Genomic DNA, 15415 nt, shown 5'->3' on the forward strand with positions numbered 1-15415 from the left:
TTTTAATGAGTTACTCTGAGCAAGTTTCATTCACAAAAACAAAACAATCTGTAGTTTATATTTTATGACCTCATTTAGTAACAAGAGGAAGCTGCACTGAGCCTTATATGGTCTGAGCTCCGTGATGTCAGCGATGATGTCATTCAGCACAACCTCCTCATGAGTTGTACCTCCTCATGAGCTGCACCTCCTCATGAGCTGTAGTGCCATCGCCCCCTCCAGGACTTGTGACTGTGGGGCATCGTGGGGACTGGAAAAGACACGACGTCCCTGTGACTTCATGAATCCGGCTACAGGATAAATGCAGGTTTTGTCCAGACCTGTCGAAGTCTGTGGCGTAAACGTAAACGACGACAGGGCCTCCGTTTCGCTGCTCGACCGCACGATTCATCTCCAACTGACTCCAAAGATCAGTCATTCCAAAAGGACCTGGAACCACCGCAGAACTGGGTCAGAACCAGGACTAAACCAGGACTAAACAAAGACTAAACAAAGACTAAACCAGGACTACACAAGGACTACACAAGGACTAAACCAGGACTAAACCAGGATTAAACAAAGACTAAACAAAGACTAAACCAGGACTACACAAGGAATACACAAGGACTAAACCAGGACTAAACCAGGACTACACAAGGACTAAACCAAGACTACACAAGGACTAAACCAGGACTAAACCAGGACTAAACCAGGACTAAACCAGGACTAAACCAGGACTAAACCAGGACTAAACCAGGACTAAACCAGGACTGAACCAAGACTACACAAGGACTAAACAAGGACTAAACCAGGACTAAACCAAGACTAAACAAGGACTAAACAAGGACTAAACCAGGACTGAACAAGGACTAAACCAGGACTGAACCAGGACTGAACCAGGACTGAAGGTTTTTCTTACCTTTGTAACTCATCCTGATGTTGACTCGTCTTGGGCGAAAGTGCCTTGAAACATTTTGGACCAGTTCATCAAAACTGAAGACTCCAGAAGGAGAAGACATGAAAATAGTATAAACCCCCTTCAGAACCCCAGAGAGGTACATGTGAGCTTGGACCTGCAGAGCCTCCATCTGAGCACCAACAGTCTGGGTTTAATCTCGGTTTAGTCCTAGTTTAGTCCTGGTTCAGAGCTGGTTTAGACCTGCTTCAGTCCTCGTCCAGACTCGTTTTAGTTTTGGTTCCACCCTTCCCTGTTGAAAGTCTGAGACAAAACAAAACCAAAAGTAAAACAGAAAAGGACTTTCTTCAAATTACCTCAGTCCACAGCAACAGACTGTCTCATAAAAACAAGTCTACATCAGGACTGAACCAGAACTAGACCGGGACTGAGGTAGGACTGAACCAGAACTAGACCGGGACTGAGGTAGGACTGAACCAGAACTAGACCGGGACTGAGGTAGGACTGAACCAGAACTAGACCAGGACTGAGGTAGGACTGAACCAGAACTAAACCAGGACTGAACCAGAACTAAACCAGGATTGAGCCAGGATTTAACAAGGACTAAGCCAGTTCTGAAAAGTGACTAAATCAAATCTAAATCAGGACTAAACCGGACTAAACCAGGACTAAACAGGACTAAACAGGACTGACATTAGCATCACCGCCACACTGACTGACGCTAATGTAATGTCGACTCTTAATGTAAAAGCGTAAAATCATAATCATGATAAAAACATTCTTGGGCCAAGTGATTTGTGTTTCGTTGTTAAAATTGTTGTACAATTCTATAAATAAGCCGCACTGTTGTATCGGCCGCAGGGTTCAAATCGTTCAAAGCGTGGGAAAAAAGTCGCGGCTTATAGTCCGAAATTTACGGTAGTTTTAAACAGTTTGGTCCAAAGTTACTCCTCACTTACCTTATGCATTCTGAACATCCTAATTATTCACCACAATGAGTTTATAAGCACTTTCCACAACTCTCACAGATCAGAGCATCACAGTAACGCTAACAGCACACTAACGTTGCACTTCCTGATCATGTAGGTACCAGAGTTTGCAGATTTGGAGGTAAATCTGTAACTTGGTCAGACGTGAGCACACGGGGAAAAATATAATAGTAAAAATATCTTCTGTTTGAAAATGTGAGTCAACGTAACAGAAAAGCGGAATTTCTGAGGAGGATCATTTTGAGGGAGAACATTGGCCTGTCCTGATAATCACCGTAGGCCAGGCGTACCCAAAGTCCGGCCCGGGGGACAATTGCGGCCCGGGTACAAATTTCCATTGGCCCGCAGCCTCTGGAATAAGAATAATTCTGTGTGTCCCGTCGCACTGTTGACCGATGTAAAATACACATGTACATGCAATATTATATTTCACCAGAAGATGGCAGCAGATCCGGGCCGTGCTCCGAGGCCGCGCTCTCGCTCTCGCTGACTTTTATCGCCAACTGGATAAAGACGGGTTTAAAGAAATTTGAACATATGCTAAGAAAATGCTGAGTTTGTTTGGCTCTTGGGTATGAACTTTAACAAGAACCGTGCGAGAACGAGAACGACGGACCCGCGTGACGTTTTGTGCGTCCAAACCACCGTCTTTGAGTCGGACCGGGCCCCGTTTACCACAGTCCAGATCTCAGTTTCAGTCTCAGCTTTTTATTTGTCGCCTTCTGAGGTGAATAACTTTGAAAATCTCAGTTAATTTATTTTATTGTGATAATCAAAACCACAGATTAAACGTTCACTTTTTCATATTTATAATCTGTGTGTGATTCATTTTGTTTTTGAAAAGGTGAAAGCCATTTGCAATAAAAGGTAAAAAATAATTAAATAGTTCATGTGCATTTAATATTAATGGTTCAAAGATCAGGGTGAAACCAAATCTGGCCGTCTGTGTAAAAAGTTTGGCCCCCTCTGCTGTAGGCTCAGTGTTCAGTACATGAAAGATGAAACTGTCTATTCTGGGGTCAGTATTTATCGTGTGAACATTTTCTTTGCAATAATGGGGAGGTTTTTATGCCATTTTTATGCCATAAGGTCAGATCTGAGCTGTAGATGGCAGAATAAATCACAGCTCAGTCTTTTTTAATGAAAATGGGCATAACGTAGCTTCAATATTAACATTTACTGCAATATTTCTCTGTGGCGACATGTCGTGCTTCAAAAGTTGTTATCGCGACAGGCCTAGAAAAGCGTGAAGAATATTTTAAGCATCAAATGAAAGCAGAGCGTTGTTATGACGAGGAATTACGCATTTGGACCGGAGTGTGACAGATCTATAGATAAAGATGTGTTTCGGTCAGTGGGACTTTTCCTTGATCTGCTTGTTATTTATTCATTTAATTTGTCTGAACACAAACCTTCGTCCCAGAGCAGAGTCTCTCCGCTGGAGCCCGTCCTGTGATCGCAGGTTGTTGTTCTGGATCTGTTTAAAATCACAGAACACACACTTTTAGTTCACAGTATCGGAAAATCAGATATCGGCAATACTAAACGTAATGTTGAAACTAGATCCTCATTTGAGCAAGTATCCACACAAAAACAGTCACACTGACAGAAATTAATCTTTCCAGAATATGTTTATAATGATGAAGTATAAGACACACAGACCAGTGCACACCATGGACCACGATGAACCTACTGCACACTGAGGGTTACACACATTTAACACACAGATAACACACATTTAACACACATTTAACACACATTTAACACACAGATAACACACAGATAACACACAGATAACACACAGATAACACACATTTAACACACATTTAACACACAGATAACACACAGATAACACACAGATAACACACAGATAACACACATTTAACACACAGATTAAACACAGATAACACACATTTAACACACATTTAACACACATTTAACACACAGATAACACACAGATAACACACAGATAACACACAGATAACACACAGATAACACACAGATAACACACAGATAACACACAGATAACACACATTTAACACACATTTAACACACAGATAACACACAGATAACACACAGATAACACACAGATAACACACAGATAACACACAGATAACACACATTTAACACACATTTAACACACAGATAACACACAGATAACACACATTTAACACACATTTAACACTCAGATAACACACATTTAACACACATTTAACACACAGATAACACACAGATAACACACAGATAACACACAGATAACACACATTTAACACACAGATAACACACAGATAACACACAGATAACACACATTTAACACACAGATAACACACAGATAACACAGATAACACACAGATAACACACATTTAACACACATTTAACACACAGATAACACACATTTAACACACAGATAACACACAGATTACACACATTTAACACACAGATAACACACAGAGAACACACAGATAACACACAGATAACACACAGATAACACACATTTAACACACAGATAACACACATTTAACACACAGATAACACACAGATTACACACATTTAACACACAGATAACACACAGAGAACACACAGAGAACACACAGATAACACACATTTAACACACATATAACACACATGGAATAGATCACAAAGTACAACATTTAACGTGGAACATCACAGTATATTGTCTAAATAAAGACAGTGTTTTATGATCATTGTAGTATCAGAATCAGTATCAAGTCTTTTCCTTATTAATATTAAAATCTGAAATGTTACTATTTAGTTGACAGACGCTCCATATTATCTCAAAATACATGTTTTATTAGTATTTTATAATTTGTGGCCATAATATTCTCTGAGATGAACCCAGACACTACAGATCTACACCAAACAGTCTCTACATTTAATCTGACCTTTCATTAGAACATTACCTGAGCAGAACAAACTCCAGGTGTGTCTTGTTTTTTTCTTCCTTTAACAAAACACAGAAAAAATAAATATTAAAACTCCTGAAGCTGCGGAAGTGGCGCGAGTTTAAGCTAACTGTAAAGCTAACGTTTAAGCTAACTGTAAAGCTAACGTCAAACATCAACGTCAAACACCACCAAACTGAACAAAAACATCAAAACCAGACTTTATAAAGAGGAGACACACGTGTTTAGTGCTTCTTACACGAGAATCCACGGCTTTAATCCACAAATATGAAATAAAATGATGTTTTTGATGAAGACTCCTCTGATGTGACACAGGTCACGTCCGCATCACGTGACGTCCGTGAACGAGCCGGCTCTTTTCAACGGCTCTTTTCAACGGCTCTTTTCAACGGCTCTTTTCAACGGCTCTTTTCAACGGCTCCTTATCGTGAATAACTGGAACCGGATTTAAGCATTGACTCTGAACGACACAAGAATCAGAACAAAAACAGAGCAGACCACACAAGAGAGAGCTTTGTACTGAACCAAAAACATATTTGACATTAAAATGATTTTTATTATCATTAACATTCTTATTATTCTTCTCATTCTTATTGTATTTAATTATTATTATTATTATTATTATTATTATTATTGTATTTAAATGTATTTATATTTTTCATTCCATCATATTATTGTTATTTATTATTATAATTAGTATTATTATTATTCAATTCATCTTTATTTCGGACTCGTGGTCCATTCAAAAAAAAAAAAAAAGACAGCAACAATACAAACAATAAACATCTATGTTTTACTAGACAACCACACCAGTGTCTCCACATTCTGGATTGGTAGTGAATTGCACTGCATCTTCTGCTTGTGAGTGACAGTATCATTTCATTTTATGACTTGTTCATCCATCCATTTTCTTCCGCTTATCCGGGGCCGGGTCGCGGGGGCAGCAGTCTAAGCAGGGACTCCCAGACTTCCCTCACCCCGGACACGTCCTCCAGCTCCTCCGGTGGGACCCCAAGGCGTTCCCAGGCCAGAGAGACATAGTCCCTCCAGCGTGTCCTGGGTCTTCCCCGGGGCCTCCTCCCGGTGGGACATGCCCAGAACACCTCCCTAGGGAGGCGTCCAGGAGGCTTGTTCAGTCTGCAGATAAACCTGTACATTAAAGTTCTCAGTGCTGCTTGCCACGTATTGACTCAAACATTTGAGTGGCACTGGTCCATCGTGGCCTCCTCAGTCGCACGTGTCTTTATAATCCACCTGCAGCCTCTGGAGAAGGGCTTTTTGTACTGAGTCCAGAGGTGGGCAGTGTACAGTGATGTGCAATAGGATTAATAAGATATTTAGTTTTAGCTGTAACATTCAATACATTAGACAGGCAAAAATCAGGATACTGCATGTGTTTATCCTCTTTAGTCCTACAAATCATGATCAAGCTCTTAGCTGCGTTACACTTGATGTCACCATAAAATGAACAGATGTTGAGTCGCTGCTTTAACCCGGCGGAACTCGGACTAAACACAACCAAGTCTGCAGAACATTAAATGATTAAGGACAAGGTTCCCAGCCACACATCCGGTTTTACATCTTTTGAGCTTTGTAGACAGTTCATCTAAATACAAGTTGAACAGAACTATTATTGTATTTAATTATCATTCTTATTTAGATTAAACACACTGCCGCTCTCAGCCTCGGTCTTTTCGTTTGTAGATAAATGAAGTTCTCACATCGCCTCTTTTAGTATTTTTATTTATTTATTTATGGCAGACGCATCTTTTCAACGGCTCTTTAAAACAAACAGATCAAAAAGATTCGGATCCCATTATAGGCTAACTGTCGTCACTACAACTACGAGCGGGATCGCCTCTCCGCAGATCTGAACAGTAAATTGGTGTGCCATTTGTCTTCACTGAAACAAACAAGTTTAATGACTATTCAGGAAAAGTCAAATTGTGTCTTATTTCTGCGATTTCCTCGTTTTCTCGTCTCTGAACAGGATTTTCATCGACTTAATATCAACAGTTCGGACAGGAACACAGATTTTTGAGGAACTAGTTTTGACTAAAATATATTTTAAAAACGATATAAAAACACAACACCTTTTCCACAGGACACGCCCCAAATAAACATGTTTTTAAAAATATAAAAGTCTTTGTTGTTTGGTGTTTACAGTTTATTTTTTACATATTTTACACAAACACAAATGAGATATTTACACAATAAAAGTGTATTTACAAAAAAAACAAGAATAAATACAGGAGCAGGGCTATTTTACAAAGAGACTTCAGCCACGACAGAAGAGGACGGCAGCCATTTTAGACAGATACAGGAGGAAGGAGGAAGAGGAGGAGGAAGAAGGAGGAAGGAGGAGGAGGAAGAGGAAGGAGGAGGAGGAAGGAGGAGGAGGAAGAGGAAGGAGGAGGAGGAAGAAGGAGGAGGAGGAGGAAGAGGAAGGAGGAGGAGGAAGGAGGAGGAGGAAGAGGAAGGAGGAGGAGGAAGAGGAAGGTGAGAAGCCCGGTGGAAGTCCAGATGAACCTGCAAAAAGAAAACATGACTATACTGAGACCAAATCTTACTGTACAACTGATTTAGAGTATTTAGTCCCGGTCTAGTCCCGGTTTAGTCCTGGTCTAGTCCCGGTCTAGTCCCGGTCTAGTCCAGTTTGCAGAGTATCTCTGCTTTACTTCCAGAGCAGATCTCAAAGGTTAAAGACAGAACAGGTTTTACTTGAGGGAGAAAAGTCAAATGTCAGAGTGTGACCATAAAGTTTAATGGGAATCGATCCAGGAAATTATTTTACACCTAAAAAAGCTCAGAAATGTAAAACTGCTCCTCTCAAACAGCCTCTAGAGCAGTGGATCTTAACCTTGTTGGAGGCGCTGAACCCCACCAGATTCATATGCACATTCACCGAACCCTTCTTTATTAAAATATATATATATATATATATATATATATATATATATACACACAAGACATATGTTTGTTTTACTGGTGCACAAAATGAACCCTGCATTAACATCACTGTGTTCAAAGAATAAAACCAATACAGTGTATGAACTCACAACAAATTACACACACACCTTTTAACAAAGACATGACCTTTTTTAATTCTACCACACTGAAATTATTTAAATTTTTAACCTTATGTATTTCAGTAATGAACTTATTATATTTATGCTATTTATTATTTTTAACATTTTAACACACACCCATCACCTCATTTCCATCAGGCTGGAATAATAATGAATATTTACTGCAAATCAGTGACTTCTGCTGTTGACTTTGAGAGACCAAGTCATAAACACAGGGCTTCACTTTGGCCACTCTCTGTCATTGTCACAGCAAAGTCTGTTCATTTTCTTCATTTTTATGTCGTTTTATGTTTTTATGCCGTTTAAACAGCTCATTTAAGTCGGGCAGGTACTTCGATAGACACATCAAATGGTGCATTTGTTGAATTGGGCCATGGCCAGCGTGTGGAGACGCTCACAGTCCACGAATCATATGAGTGTGTGTGTGTGTCTTGACCTGCACCGAACCCGAGACTGACTCACCAAACCCACGTCAAGAACCACTGCTCTAGGGTCTAGTCCTGGTCTGGTCCGGTCCTGGTCTGGTCCTGGTCCAGCCCCAGTCGGCCCCGGTCTCACACTTACGTCATGTGCTGAGTCCAGGTGAGTCCAGGTGAGTCCAGGTGAGTCCAGGTGAGTCCAGGTGAGTCCAGGTGAGTCCAGGTGGGCGTCACAGGGACAGGTGTGGCTTCCTGTACGTCTCGTTGTTGATGGACAAACGCGTCAAACGAGCTCCATAATAATCCACGATGTAATGAGAACCATCAGCCGGACCGACCATCTGAAACACACACACACACACACACCCCCACAGACACACACACCCCCACAGACACACACACACAGACACACACACACGCACAAACACATTAGCCTCTAGTTCAGGGGGACTTCTCTGTGTCAGATACAGACGTGTGACCTGGTTTATGTTTAACATTCACTGTCTGGTCAAAACAAAAGTCCCACACTCTAATATTTGTTTGTTCCTTTGGCTTTGTTCACGTCACATTCTCTGTGGCTTTGTTTCCATTTTGCTTCTTCACGTCACAGATTTATTTCCTGATATATTCAGGTGTCAGCTCATTCTGCTGAACCTCGACCGGACCGACTGCAGGAGGAGGCCACCTGTTTGTTTAGTTAATCCAGGTGGAGACTTTATTCTGTCCGGACAGTGTATGTGTAAAACAAAAAACTGAAACAAAGTTCAGCCTCTTCAGTTTAAAGAAACAAAAGTCACATGGTTTACAAATCTACAAAAAACTAAAAGTAAGACAGGAGACAAAAGCAGGAGAGAGCAGGACTAAACCAGGACTAAACCAGGATTAAACCAGGACTAAACCAGGTCTAAACCAGGACTAAACCAGGACTAAACCAGGACTAAACCAGGACTAAACCAGGACTAAACCAGGACTAAACCAGGATTAAACCAGGTCTGGTCCAGGTCTGGTCCAGGTCCGGTCCAGGTCTGGTCTGGTCCAGGTCTGGTCCAGGTCTGGTCCGGTCCAGGTCTGGTCCAGGTCTGGTCCAGGTCTGGTCCAGAGGAGTGGACTGGTCCAGGTCTGATAAATAATCAGGGTCGTGTCCTTCGTCTGTTTAGATAAAACACGTCTCTCATCCATCACTACGACTAATGGACCAGAGACAACATGAAGCAACGAGGACCAGAGCCAGGACTGGACCAGGACTAAACCAGGACTGGACCAGGACTGAACCAGGACTGGACCAGGACTGGACCAGGACTGGACCAGGACTGAACCAGGACTGGACCAGGACTGAACCAAGACTGAACCGGGACTGAACCAGGACTGGACCGGGACTGGACCAGGACTGGACTGGGACTGGACCAGGACTGAACCAGGACTAAAGCAGGACTGAACCAGGACTAAAGCAGGACTAAACCAGGACTGAACCAGGACTGGACCAGGACTGGACCAGGACTGGACCAGGACTAAACCAGGACTAATTTATTTAGAATGAGCCTGGTACAAGTGAAAAGGCTGACCCTGGACAGTCTGGACCCTGGACAGTCTGAGCTGACCCTGGACGGTCTGGACTGACCCTGGACGGTCTGGACTGACCCTGGACGGTCTGGACTGACCTGCATGGCGATGAGGATAAAGTCTATGAGTGTCCCGATGCCACAGAATCCCACAGTGCAGAACTTCAGCAGACCTGGAACACAAAGGGTCAAACATTTACCTCCTGGAGCAGCGTCCGAACCTCAGGTCAGGGTTTAGTCTGACTCTTCTTAGGTTCTATTGTGGTTTTGCTCAGATCCATTCAGTTCTATTCTGGTTCTCTTCGGGGGTTTTTCAGTTCTATTTTGGCTCTATTCCAGTTCTGTTCATGTTCTATTTAGATTTTATACTGTGGGGATTAGAGATCGACTGACATGTGTTTGTTTCGTGGCCGATACTGTTCAGAATCCAGAAAAACCAAAGGTCAGTTACATTTTTGTGGCCGATTTTTATGATCAAATTCAAATTTACTCCAAACTCACCCACAGATTTGTTTTACTAAAATGATCTGAGAGCCGTGTTGTGTCGTGTCAAGTGTTTTCTTCACTCTGTAATATTCAAATCAAGTTTTATGCAGATTCTTCAGACGCCTGGTTGGCCCAAACTAAACATCAGACTTTGCTAAAGATTTAAGACGATACCTGATCTGTTAAAAAGTGCAGATATCGGCCTGATAAATGGAGTGACCTACATATAAAACCGGGGAAAGATTTTAAAAGTAAACAGTAAGTAAACATGTTAAAACGGAGTAATCCCTCGATCGATTTAAGAGAAAACATGAGGGAATTTCAAAATCCTCTGATATCTAATACTGATATACAGAGGACTCACCCAGAGCGGGGCAAACGCAGAGGACTCACCCAGAGCGGGGCAAACGCACAGGACTCACCCAGAGCGGGGCAAACGCACAGGACTCACCCAGAGCGGGGTATCCCAGGTAGAATCTGTCTGCTCCCAACCAGCCCAGAAACAGAGACAGAGCCACGGCCACTTTGTACGAGTAACCGCTCCTGAAAGAAGAAACACCAGCACAGATCAATATAAACTGTGACAGGACACAAAGATTCATCTGAGGCTTTTACAGAAAGTTTGGAGCAACTTTCAATTCTTCAAAATACTAATACTAATACTGATGAGTAATGAAATGTTCAGAATATAACACTAATACTGTAGTTTTAATCAAAAACATGTTAAACGTGACTCTGTTCTGATGTCGTTTCACACACACACCTGGAGTTGTGTTTTGTTTCATTCTCACATGTTTAACACACAAACCTGCAGATTTAGACTGAGTTCTTCTCTACAACTGAAAACACTCTGTTCCACCTTGTGATGTCATCATGTGGTGATACAGGAAGTGCTCCACTGTGTTTTTAAACTCCACCTTCACTAGAATCATCTGGATCATTTCAGTCCTGGAGTTGTCTCTTATCTCGACTGAACTAAAGGTAAAAGGAGGAGTGAACGTGAAAACTACCACTTGATGACATCACAAGGTGGAACAGAGTGTTTTGAGCTATTGAGCTCTATAAACTCTCACGTTGTATAAACTCACACGTTGTATAAACTCACACGTTCTATAAACTCACACGTTCTATAAACTCACACGTTGTATAAACTCACACGTTCTATAAACTCACACGTTCTATAAACTCACACGTTCTATAAACTCACACGTTCTGTAAACTCACACGTTCTATAAACTCACACGTTCTATAAACTCACACGTTCTATAAACTCACACGTTCTATAAACTCACACGTTCTATAAACTCACACGTTCTATAAACTCACACGTTCACTCACACGTTCTATAAACTCACACGTTCTATAAACTCACACGTTCTGTAAACTCACACGTTCTATAAACTCACACGTTCTATAAACTCACACGTTCTATAAACTCACACGTTCTATAAACTCACACGTTCTATAAACTCACACGTTCTATAAACTCACACGTTCTATAAACTCACACGTTCTATAAACTCACACGTTCTATAAACTCACACGTTCTATAAACTCACACGTTCTATAAACTCACACGTTCTATAAACTCACACGTTCTATAAACTCACACGTTCTATAAACTCACACGTTCCTGCAGGGGATGGTTCTGTTAAATCCAACTTCATCTCCACTGAACCTGAACTCTGTGCCATTCGACAGACGACACGTGACGTTAGGAGCAGGAAGACACTCCACTGTGAAGAAAACAAATATATATATGTATGTATACAAATGTATAGAGCTGGAGGAGAAGAGAGAGGAGAGGAGGAGCAGAGAGAGGAGAGGAGGAGCAGAGAGAGGAGGAGAGAGAGGAGGAGAGGAGCAGAGAGAGGAGCAGAGACAGAGGAGCAGAGAGGAGCAGATAGAGGAGGAGAGGAGCAGAGAGAGGAGCAGAGAGAGGAGGAGAGGAGCAGAGGAGCAGACAGAGAGGAGCAGAGGAGCAGAGCCAGAGAAGCAGAGACAGAGGAGCAGAGATAGAGGAGCAGAGAGAGGAGGAGAGAGAGGAGGAGAGGAGCAGAGAGAGGAGCAGAGAGAGGAGGAGAGGAGCAGAGAGAGGAACAGAGAGAGGAGGAGAGGAGCAGAGAGAGGAGCAGAGAGAGGAGGAGAGAGAGGAGGAGAGGAGCAGAGAGAGGAGGGGAGGAGCAGAGAGAGGAGCAGAGAGCCAGAGGAGCAGAGTCAGAGGAGCAGAGAGCCAGAGGAGCAGAGTCAGAGGAGCAGAGTCAGAGGAGCAGAGGAGCAGAGTCAGAGGAGCAGAGTCAGAGGAGCAGAGGAGCAGAGTCAGAGGAGCAGAGTCAGAGGAGCAGAGTCAGAGGAGCAGAGTCAGAGGAGCAGAGGAGCAGAGTCAGAGGAGCAGAGTCAGAGGAGCAGAGTCAGAGGAGCAGAGAGAGGAGCAGAGAGAGGAGGAGAGGAGCAGAGGAGCAGACAGAGAGGAGCAGAGGAGCAGAGCCAGAGAAGCAGAGACAGAGGAGCAGAGATAGAGGAGCAGAGAGAGGAGGAGAGAGAGGAGGAGAGGAGCAGAGAGAGGAGCAGAGAGAGGAGGAGAGGAGCAGAGAGAGGAGCAGAGAGAGGAGCAGAGGAGCAGAGAGAGGAGGAGAGGAACAGAGAGAGGAGGAGAGGAGCAGAGAGAGGAGCAGAGAGAGGAGGAGAGAGAGGAGGAGAGGAGCAGAGAGAGGAGGGGAGGAGCAGAGAGAGGAGCAGAGAGCCAGAGGAGCAGAGTCAGAGGAGCAGAGGAGCAGAGTCAGAGGAGCAGAGACAGAGGAGCAGAGTCAGAGGAGCAGAGGAGCAGAGGCAGAGGAGCAGAGGCAGAGGAGCAGAGTCAGAGGAGCAGAGGAGCAGAGGAGCAGAGGAGCAGAGGAGCAGAGGAGCAGAGGAGCAGAGGCTGACCCCAGGCTGTCATGTCCCTGCAGTTCTCTGGTTCCTGAGTGGCTTCGTCGATCTTCGGGTCTTTACACAGATATGTTCAAAAACAGTTAAAGAAAACGTCCTCATTCTGTCAAACACTGGAGTCACATTTGGTCACTGCTCCACTCCTGGATTATATTATCAATGTGCTCACAAAATGAAAGAAATGATTCAAATAAAAATCATTTTGCCACAATAACTTTAACAAAATCCACGTGAAACTGTGACAGAGGGTCGTTCGTGTTGAGATGAGACGTGCAGGTGTTTTAAAGAAGCTCAGAGGTTTAATCCAGATGACACCACCCTCACCTCGGACGGCGATGAGTCTGTCCACAGGAGGGAGGTGGAGCGGCTGGTGTCCTGGTGGAGACAGTAGATAATCCCGGTCACTTTAATAAGTCATGTCTGTTGTTCTGATGCTGCTGTTGTTTATATTTTCTACCTCTAAGTATATTATTTGATTTTTAAGTATATCTTTAACTTTGTGCATGCCCTTATTTGTATTTATTCAGTGTTTTATGTTGCACTTTATCACTGCAGTGAGTCTGAGCTGTGTTCACTGACGATGACAATAAAAGTCTAATGATTGACTGACCACAGCTGACGTCATGGAGTGAATATAAAACACAAAATGCCAGAGCTGTATCTGTTTAAAGTGTAAATACAGACACTGTTCGTCCTTTTCACATAAAAACACATGTTTCACACAGATAAGCAGCGCTGACGTGTGAAAAACGGCTCAATGTGAAGTAAATGATCGTTAAAGTGCGATGTTTACGTTTGTGATGTGACGGGCGGATGCTAACTGCACTTAGCCTCAGCCCCGCGCTTAAACTGAGCTCAAACTGATGAAATAAGAGTTTAAAGATGGAGAAGGATATTGTCCGAGGCGCAGAGACTCGCAGCTGTCGAGCTCCTCCGCCAGAACCAGCCTCAGGTGAGAATAAAGCCCGTAAAAGAACAAAGTCCACAGAGAAGAGCGGAAACAGCGGCCCCAGCGCGACGCCATTTTGGATCTGACAGTCACGTGACCAGCGCGGATTTAAGGGGAGGAGGAGACGAGAGACACTGAGACACAGAGAGAGACACAAAGACACAGAGAGAGAGAGAGACACAAAGAGACAGAGACACAGAGAGAGAGAGAGAGAGAGAGACACAACGAGACAGAGACACAGAGAGACACAGAGAGAGACACAGAGACAGAGAGAGAGAGACATAAAGACACAAAGAGACAGAGACAGAGAGAGAGAGAGAGAGACAGACACAACGAGACAGAGACACAGAGAGACACAGAGAGAGACACACAGAGACACAAAGAGACAGAGACACAGAGAGAGACACAGAGACAGAGAGACACAAAGAGACAGAGACACAGAGAGAGACACAGAGAGAGACACAGAGACAGAGAGACACAAAGAGACAGAGACACAGAGAGAGACAGAGAGAGAGACACAGAGACACAAAGAGACAGAGACACAGAGAGAGACACAGAGAGAGAGACACACACACAGAGACAGAGACACACAGAGAGAGACACAAAGAGACACAGAGAGAGAGACAGACAGACACAAAGAGACAGACAGACAGAGACACAAAGAGACAGAGAGAGAGAGACAGAGAGAAACACAGAGACACAAAGAGAGAGAGACACAAAGAGACAGAGTGAGAGACACAGAGACACAAAGAGACAGAGGCACAGAGACACAAAGAGAGACAGAGAGAGACTGAGACACAAAGAGAGAGACACAGAGACACAAAGAGACAGACACAGAGAGAGAGACTGAGACACAGAGAGAGACAGAGACAAAGAGATACACAGAGAGACTGAGAAACAGAGAGACACAGAGAGACAGAGACACAAAGAGACACAGAGACACAAAGAGACAGACACAGAGAGACAGACACAAAGAGACAGAGAGACTGAGACACACAGAGAGACACAGAGATACACAGAGACGCAGAGAGACACACACAGAGACATAGAGAGACACATAGAGACAGAGAGACACAAAGAGACACACAGAGAGACTGAGACACAGAGAGACCCAGCGACAGAGAGAGACACACAGAGAGACACAGAGACACAAAAAGACAAAGAGACTGAGACACAG

General features: G+C 43.4%; 1 protein-coding gene across 1 annotated transcript; it reads right to left on the reverse strand.

Annotated features, from left to right (window-relative positions):
* Window positions 1–7245: 7245 nt before the first annotated feature.
* tm2d1 (TM2 domain containing 1) lies at window positions 7246–14331 on the reverse strand. Its single transcript, XM_055221218.1, has 8 exons — window positions 14181–14331; window positions 13287–13355; window positions 11989–12097; window positions 10813–10904; window positions 9975–10048; window positions 8540–8657; window positions 8462–8479; window positions 7246–7337 (listed from the first exon to the last, which is right to left on the reverse strand). The coding sequence occupies exons 1-6, from the start codon at window positions 14311–14313 to the stop codon at window positions 8547–8549; spliced, it is 588 nt and encodes a 195-aa protein (XP_055077193.1). The 5' UTR covers window positions 14314–14331; the 3' UTR covers window positions 7246–7337; window positions 8462–8479; window positions 8540–8546.
* Between the last annotated feature and the right edge of the window lie 1084 nt (window positions 14332–15415).

This window comes from Periophthalmus magnuspinnatus, chromosome 4 (assembly GCF_009829125.3).
Source record: "Periophthalmus magnuspinnatus isolate fPerMag1 chromosome 4, fPerMag1.2.pri, whole genome shotgun sequence".
NCBI lineage: Eukaryota > Metazoa > Chordata > Actinopteri > Gobiiformes > Gobiidae > Periophthalmus > Periophthalmus magnuspinnatus.